The sequence below is a fragment of the Prunus dulcis genome, unplaced genomic scaffold (assembly GCF_902201215.1).
Source record: "Prunus dulcis unplaced genomic scaffold, ALMONDv2, whole genome shotgun sequence".
NCBI classification, from domain to species: domain Eukaryota; kingdom Viridiplantae; phylum Streptophyta; class Magnoliopsida; order Rosales; family Rosaceae; genus Prunus; species Prunus dulcis.
Window position 1 is genome coordinate 1 of NW_023010572.1, and position 8,876 is coordinate 8,876.

Here is an 8,876-nt window from a genome sequence, read left to right on the forward strand (position 1 = left end):
TGAAAAGGTAAATGGGTCCCACCGGGCGTGCCAAAAATTATGTTGAAGGAAAATGTGATCCTCCTAATATAATTTCACCACCACTAATTAAATAATGGGGTTTTATTATTTTAGGTTCGACCCATTCGAGACGAAAGTCTCTTAATTACAATCCCTTGCTTCAAGGGAAAACCCTTTGATTCCATCATAAAGAAACAGAGCGTGTGTGTTTGATTTTGCAGCTGCTCCCAAGTCCAACCTCAGGATGCCTACGTATCCTTTGCGGGAATCAAGCCACTCGTAGTTCAAAGATTCATGATGAATAAATGACTCATCACAAAACGAAGAATTTGAATGGGTTTGATTGAAGAGTTTGAGTGAATTTAGCTGAATAAACCAGGGATTCGATATGGAAATATGTTTGGGATGGTTGCATCTAGATTGAATCTCTAGATTGCCTACGTACCCTTTCAAAGGGATCAAACCAACGTAGTTCGGAATTTGGAAATCAACGGGTAAGTGTGGCCCACTAATTGAGAATTTATGTTTGAGAGACTTGGATTTAATCTCATTAGAGTTTTCATGGGTAGATGACCCATGGAAAATTGGATGGTTTTGTACCACTTTCGTTGTTGTCAATGTCCAAGAAAAATAATGAGTAATCCCATTAATTTTTCCCAAACATTGACCATTGCGTTTGGGAAAGTTTTTTTTTTGGCAGAATTTGGTTAAGATAAACCAGATATTTAAATTTGATTGCGGTTGCGTCTATTGGGATGTTAGACTGCCTACGTACCCTTGACGGGATCAAACCGACGTAGTTCCAAAATTTAGAAATTAATGGGTAAGTGTGGCCCAATAATTTAGAGTTGGTGTCTTTGAGACGATTTGAAGATTTTCATAGGTAGATGACCTATGGGAAAAATTAGAAATTAATGGGTATGTATGGCCCAATAATTTAGAATTTGTATATTTGAGATAATTTGGGGATTTTCATAGGTAGGTGACCTATGGGGAAATTTTGAAATTAATGGGTAAGTGTGGCCCATTAATTGAGAATTTGTGTTTGAGATATTTGAATTTAATCTCATTGGAATTTTCATGGGTAGATGACCCAATAGGGAAATTTTGAAATTAATGGGTAAGTGTGGCCCATTAATTGAGAATTTGTGTTTGAGATATTTGAATTTAATCTCATTGGAATTTTCATAGGTAGATGACCCATGGGAAAATTTGGATGGTTTTGTACCACTTTCCTTTTTATCAATGTATTAGAAAATTAATGAGCAATTTTGATTAACCCACTAATTTTCTAAAATTGACATTATTTGCAATTAGGCCTAAATATGGCTATGAGGGTTGTTGAATTAAACCATTAACCATATGATAGAAATTTTGGGCCTTAGGAAATTTAATGGGTAATTATTTGGGTTACCCATTAATTATATGGGCTTCTGAGAGTAAATGAATAATTATTCTCTGACAGCCCATGATCCTATTTTGGACTTTTGATGTTTGTTGATAGTTAGCCCATGAGCATGGGGCCCAAAAACAAAATCTGGTCCAGCAGGCGATTAGCTATCCAACTCTTTACAGGGTTTGTTTCCAAGTAAAAGTCAGACTTTGCAATCCTATCTTTATCTGGAATACTTGTGATCAGTCCGAATTGAAAACAAACACTGTTACTGTTCAATCTTTAAAAGAAATAATATACAGTCTTTGCAAACAAACAAAAAAAAAAGAAAGAAAGCCAGAGGAAAGAAAAAAAAGAGACTGCCGCAACATCAAAGAGGTATCAGATTTTTTTTGTCTTTTTCCTCCTTTTTCTTCTCTGCAACAACATGGTCTTTGTTTTTTTTTCTTCCCATTTCAGCAAAGTGGCTGACGCCACTTCTCTTTTCCCTTCTCTTTTATTATATTTTTTTTTGTGTTGACTTTTCTTCTTCTTTTTCTTGGTGGCTGCTTCCTCTTTTTTTTTGTTTTCCTCCTTCTTCATGGCTCTTTTCTTTTTTTTTTTTTTTTGCTTGTATGCAAACAGCACCAAACCCTCTTCCCAATTTCAGCAAAGTGGCTGACGCCACTTTACTTTTCTTTTCTTTTCTTTTTTTGTGTTGACTTTTCTTCTTCTTTTTCTTGGTGGCTGCTTCCTCTTTTTTTTTTGTTTTCCTTTGTCTGCTTGTAACCATTGTGGTCTGGTAAAGGAAGGGAAAAGATGGTTTAAAGGAATGGAGGGCTTTGGGCTTGCTCCACAAATTGACCAGTATGGTTGTATGGTTGATCAAGCACAGTTTATTTTTATTTTGCTGTGAGATTAAACCCTCGGTGATTTTGTTTGTGGGTTTTGTACCCAAATTGGATTTGTGCTCTTGAGAACCCACTGAATGAGTTTTATGCCCAAAAATGGATATACCATTTAGGGCATTTGATTGAGGGTTACACACCCATGATGGATTTTGTATCCAATATTTTGTATCCATTTCAAAGGATTTTCTTTTGCTCGGCAGAGCTTTGTTTAAACAGAAATCCTCTCATGGATTTGTTGTTTATGATTTAAGGGTTGCCACCCAATATGGATTCATCATCCAAGAGAATGATTTTAGGGTTGCCACCCATTATGGATTTATCATCCAAGAGAATGATTTTAGGGTTGCCACCCAACAAGAATTAATTGACAGGATCAATCTACCTGTGAAAATGTCTCTTCTTGTATTTGTGCTCCTGCAATTTTCCTTCTGCAACAATTTTCTTCTTCTGTCGTCTTCTCCTGTTTTTCTGTCCTCCTTTCTCCTCCTTTTTTTTTTTTCTCTTTAATGCAGAATATTTATATTAAAAAAATGAATAACCAACTCCCCCAAAAATAGGAGCCACTCAACCCACTTAAACATTTTCATTGGTTGGAGACCCCCACCTTTTTCCAAACTTCCCCCCACCTTTTTTTTAATCCCACGTTCCAATGTGATTTTTTTTATTCCAACAGACCTATAGTATACGGTTTTTTTTGATCCCTTCATGAAGTTCTCCACAAAGTCAAATGACTTCTTGAAGTTGTCAAAACGCCTCTCTTGCTCTTCATCGCTCGACTAAACTCGATTGTACTCTTTCATCTACAACTCAAATGATTGAGCAACATTTGCAACATTTTCTTGGATGATATCGATGTTTTGACCATCGTTTAGGATCATGTAATCGAACGCCTTCAATTTGTCCATTGTGGCACTCATAGTTGGCAGCATTGTAATTATCAATTATTCCACAGATAACATCAAAGGCTATTGTAAACCGAAATATATAGCGTGAAAAGATTCCACGTCGGCAATGGTTGAAAATGCCCAAAACGAACATGTGCATATAATATAATATATAAATTGGAGTTACACACACAATACATGCTTAAAATATTTACCGAAAAGTAAAAAAAATAAAAAATTACATGCATATGGTAATGGTTTCCAGTGCAGTACTGTACTTCACTTCTTTTACCGCAAGTTTCTTGATACCTTACTTGTTTGATACTTGCAAAAGTTTCTGACAAGTTAATGGCCCATCCCACATACCGCAGAGGCCTCCAAAAGATGAGATATCATCAACCCTCTTTATAGTCCACTTATTAGAAGGAACAAGAGAAAGATTTAGGGTGCAAATAGTGCCACCGCTCGCACTCCCACCATGAGAAAGAACCTTGAGAAGCACTTAAACTAATATGTGAATGAGATCTAAAAAATCAGGCACAGACTTCCTAATATAGCATCGACCGCCTCAATTGTCAAGGACTGTTTATGCTGTTTAAAATGGTGGCATACATTTCTCATGAATCTCAGCAGTTAATCTGGTTCCATATCGTATTTAATGTCGTTATAAAGTTTATATACTCCCACCAGAAATGGTTCCCAGTTATTCTTATCAGAATTCCATAGTGGGTACTTTATAATAGAAAGCTTCCATTTTATCTTCGCACATATCAGCAAACAGGTTCAGCCTCGTAATATACAATTTTTTTTTGGCCCATTTATGACGTTCTCCACAAAGTCGATCAACTTCTTCAAGTTGTAGAAGCATCATTCTTTCTCTTCATCACTCAAGTAAACTCGATTATACTATTTCATCAATTGCTTAAATGAGCAACTAACACTTGCACAATTTTACTCGGACAATATCAATGGAAAGCATCATAACATCTACCAAATGAATTTACCCATCAAAATAAAACAAGAAAAAAGAGTTAAGAAATTTGAGGATGAGATGAGAACTGTGATTTGGAGAAGGACTACATCAATTACACACGGTTACATGGAAGATAGTTTTTTATTTATTTATTAAAGCTTGGTTTTTGGTTTTGGGGTTACCAAAAGCTTGATTTTCACAATCCAAACTTGTCTTCTATAACAATTTCACAAATCTTAGATGAAAATTTATTTATAGGCTTGTTTCAGTATATATTTTTTCTCCTTAAAAAGACAAATTGAGATTTAAGGTGGGGGTGTTTTCATTTGATAGGGTGTAGTTGTATAGATATGCAGAATTATAAGGCAGGCAACAAAGCCTTCTGGAAATCCAATGGCAAAACAAGAGAAAAGCAAGCTTTACCGGCCGAAGCAATTAAGTGGGAAAAGAAACCAGAAGTTGCAAAGCAAAGTGTCTAAGAGTTTATTAGAGGAGAAGCAAATTCCTAGTTTCCATAACAGCAAAGTGGTGGTTGAATTGTGATGAACAGAATCAACATAAAGGCACCAAAAATTTGTAGACGCAGTTAGCTCAAATTCCATAAAACTCATTGCCACCTACATCGTTCTCTGTTTTCCAGCTTGGGTTCAAACCCACAGGTTTCGAATGTAAGAAGAAAAATTTAAAGGTTTACTGCCAAGAAATATAAGGAAGCAAGGAGCCATTTGCTTCATGAATTGTTGATAGAAAATGGCTCCTGTATGCTAACCAAAACTCAATTGCACCATTTTGCACTCGCACTCCCCTCTTCTGCCCTCTTTTTTTCTAGTCTTAGGATTGAATAAATCAAGGCAAAGGAGAGAATGAGAATTTAAAATCATTACCCTTCAAGTTATATACTGAAGAGCTCGATTTGGGACGATATATGTAGATATAGTCCAAGATCCCTTTTACACATCTTACGAATTAAAGCAAATAGGATTTTGACAAGTAAAAGAATTAAATCATATATCCACGATGAAAGTTAAGCAAAAGTCTGAACTTCCATAGACGTTTCTGGCTTGCTTGTAATTCATAATTTCCACCTAAACTTAAGACTCCCATAAAATATTTAAATTTTTATTATGAAGAATGATGTAAATACTCATAGAGGATTTATATAATACCAGTCTAGTAATATATATTCAGTGTAGAGGATTGAGCAGCTGCCAGATGAACAACACTGCTCCAGTCATTTCCTCTGTGATAAAAAACAAGAATGGGTGATCCGCCACAAAGTCTACCTTCTTAGGCTTATATAGTGACGACCCATCCATCAAATCGAAAGTTGTAACAGCTGCAGCTTCCGTTCCTTCTTCATTAACTTCAATGAACGCTTCCTGGCGCATATCTGAAACAAAAGGGTCCTCACCCGGAGGCGATTCCACCGTCTCTGTCAAGTTGCCTCCTTTATATGGATAAAAATGGAATGGGAGCTCCAGACCTAACTGCTTCAGAATGTGACAAACACTAAAACTAGAAGTAATCTTAAACTTTGGGATTCTAAATTTACCCACTTCATTATTGTTTACACCATAATGAACCGAGCAGTCCCAGCCACAAAGCAACTAGCACCAAGGCAATCACGCCTTCTCCCACGCCGAAGGAAGACACACTTCCAAGGTCGAAGCAGACCCAGCCACAAAGCAACTAGCACCAAGGCAACCACGCATTCTCCCACGCCGAAGGAAGACACACTTCCGAGGTGCCAGACACCTGCCGAAGCTCCCAAATGCCAAACCTAATCTCCAGAACACATGTCGCCACCACAACGGCTTGCACAAAGTCCCACATTGGAACTTTGTGCAAAGCTCCCACTTTCACTTCCCTATAAATAAGGAACAGTACCCAGGTAAAACCAGAGACCATTCCCCTACTTTTACTGTCACTCTGCCAGATTTGCTACTCGTAACTGACTTAGGCATCGGAGAGCCTTCGGCCGGCACCACACCGGTGTCCGAAGCTTAACGGTTGCTTCTCCTCTTTTTACCTTCTGCAGGTCTTACCAATCCATTTCACCCAAGGGCTTCAGCCCTCTTCCCTGCTGAAGACCTAGTACCTCTAATCACTAAGTTGGACTCAAATAGTGGCCGAGCTGACAGGACCCGACCCAATTTCCACTTTGGAATTCGAGCCAAGTCCTGTGCGTGTCCGATACCTGACAAATGTCGGGCACAAATGACCTTCTTACCCTTCTGACTTCAATTTCTCTTTAAATTTCCTTAGATTTCTGCCGAAAATTCGGCAGAACCTCCCCTGTATTTTTGATTTATCCCAAAATTTTCACCTGTCAAATAATCTCAGAAACCCTACCAACAGCCAGACTAAGTCAACAAACAGATTCCAACCTCAATTCCTTATGTTCAACATGATATCAGAGCATTTTCTAGGGTTTTCAAGGTTGCAAGGATCTTCTGCAAAACTTTACCTTGGCGCAGAAACTATGATTGGCCCGGTGGTGGATCCCGCGTACTTCTACGGCAGATGGTCCGAGCTACTTCGATCCCTCGGAGGTCTCCTTTTAAAATTCTGTCGGGCTCCTGATACCTCACTCGACTGATTTGGTTGAGAAACGGAGGAGATCGAGCGGTTGGAAGTTCGGATGGCATTCGGACGAACCGTCGACTTCCATGGCAGATTCCGGCCGATTCCGACCACGGCAGCGGTGGAGGTGGGTAAGGAAACGTCGGCCGTCGTGTGCTGGTTTGTTTGGCACCGGTCTCGGAGATCAACTCCAAGCGAGGCGGCCGGTGCGACGTCGGGAAGGGAGGAAGGGCGCGGGCGAGGGCAGCTGCGGGAGGAGAGAGAGAGCTGACGGGGGAGAGGAGAGAGAGTGATATAAATATCTGACTTTTTGACCAAATTACCATTTTGCCCCTCGCGTTTTTAAGACCATAACTTCCTCGTTACGGCTCCGATTCGGGTCTACTCCGTGTCTACGAACTCCTTTCGCCGCGCTCTACGCAATGGCGTAGGCGAAATTCCCAAATTCTTTTCCGATTAAAAAGTCAAATTTTCCCCCATTAAAATATGCGAGGGCAATTTGGTCATTTCGCTAAAAGATATTTTCCTTACATTTTTAGATATTTTCTTTCTTTTTGATATTTTGTTTTGGGTTCTTACAATCTACCCCCCTTATAAAATTTCGTCCTCGAAATTTGCATCTCTGTCCTTCCAGGAGGGGAGAAGAACTGCTCCTGCATTGGCTACTCGGGTTACTACACTGCACATCTCACTGAAAGCTAATTACTTTCTCTTCAAAAAATCTGGACTGCTTATTTTCTACACGTTCTGTAATCTTATTGGGTCCAATCTAGCTAGGATTTGGCTCCCTGACTTCCTTAAATCTCATTTCACCTTCCTCAGGTGATAATTATCGAGAATACTTATTTGAAAATCCTTCTTCCAATATATGCCTAACTCCTTGTCAATCCTGGATTACAACACTTCCAGATTTCGATAAACCTTACTTAGCATTCTTTCTTCGTACTTGGGTGCTCCATACTATGTCATCTATTGGAAACATCTAATTCAAGGAAATCCAATAATTGTCACTTAAGGCATATCCTCAAACCAGCATTTTTTTTACTTAACTCATTCTGAAACTGTAGTTCATTATGTCTCTCCATACTTTTGGCTACACCAGCCTTAAAACCATTTGCAATATTACCATCCTAGCTGGTTTCTCTACTACCACTAGCTCCAATTCGATGGCCTCCAAGCCTGCGGCCGTTTGATGTTGGAAAACTGTAATCACCACTGTAGTATCTCTCTTGATCTCTTCTTGAGTAAGATTATCTCCTTCCCAATACTGTGTACAGAGTGCACCCCATAGTCTGCCCCTTATCTGACTGGGACAGACATCACCACCAACTAATTACAATACCTGGGATGGAGGCTTTTTAACTTTATCATGACCAGATACTACCTCTTACTTCCCATTGTTTATTACTAGAAATAGTACGTGAAACCTTTTTCTTGTATTCGGTTTCAACCGTTATCCTCTAACCTGCTGCAAAACTCCTGTGTTCACACCTTCTGTAGACTCATGAATAAGGTTGACTATCATATTCTGTTCCCAAAATGTTTACTTCGTACGGGTCAAAGGAGTTTAACATCACTTCTTAATCACATCCTACCCAAAACTTTATTCTCCTATGAAACAACCAGGATTTCCTATGACCTGCTATACTCCTTCAACTCAATCCTTGTTTACTGCTAGATACCATTATTATTCCAATGGATAGCTCTTACTCCTGTTTACTTGATCCACCCATCTCACGGATGGATCTCTGGCTGACTATAGCTTGGGCTAATTTCTCCAAGGTCTACTGAGTGTTAGGATTTCCCTGCCTACTAGGTACGATAGATACGGCTCTTTACAAACCTCTTAGAAAACTATCTGATTCTCCTACTGATACCACCACCATTTGGGCCCAACTTGAGAAGAGAACGAGGATGCACAAAGTGCGAAGTCTACAGGAAGTAAAACCTATGCTCTGATACCAAATTGACAGGACCCGACCCAATTTCCACTTTGGAATTCGAGCCAAGTCCTGTGCGTGTCCGACACCTGACAAATGTCGGGCACAAATGACCTTCTTACCCTTCTGACTTTAATTTCTCTTTAAATTTCCTTAGATTTCTGCCGAAAATTCGGCAGGACCTCCCTTGTATTTTTGATTTATCCCAAAATT

The 8,876-nt window shown here is 39.1% G+C and overlaps 1 protein-coding gene across 1 annotated transcript; it reads right to left on the reverse strand.

Moving 5' to 3' along the window:
• Positions 1-5,324: 5,324 nt before the first annotated feature.
• Positions 5,325-8,248, reverse strand: LOC117613751 (serpin-ZXA-like). Its single transcript, XM_034342324.1, has 3 exons — positions 8,189-8,248; positions 7,850-7,990; positions 5,325-5,627 (listed from the first exon to the last, which is right to left on the reverse strand). The coding sequence occupies exons 1-3, from the start codon at positions 8,246-8,248 to the stop codon at positions 5,325-5,327; spliced, it is 504 nt and encodes a 167-aa protein (XP_034198215.1).
• Between the last annotated feature and the right edge of the window lie 628 nt (positions 8,249-8,876).

Excerpts from the sequence above, each read along its gene's own strand:
- LOC117613751 (XM_034342324.1), bottom strand. The coding sequence starts at position 8,248 with ATGATAGTCAACCTTATTCATGAGTCTACAGAAGGTGTGAACACAGGA. Across the intron at positions 7,991-8,188 it reads ACACAGGAGTTTTGCAGCAG|TATTGGGAAGGAGATAATCT; the intron begins GTTAGAGGATAA and ends CTCTGTACACAG. Across the intron at positions 5,628-7,849 it reads TAGAGAAACCAGCTAGGATG|TTAGGTCTGGAGCTCCCATT; the intron begins GTAATATTGCAA and ends ATTCTGAAGCAG.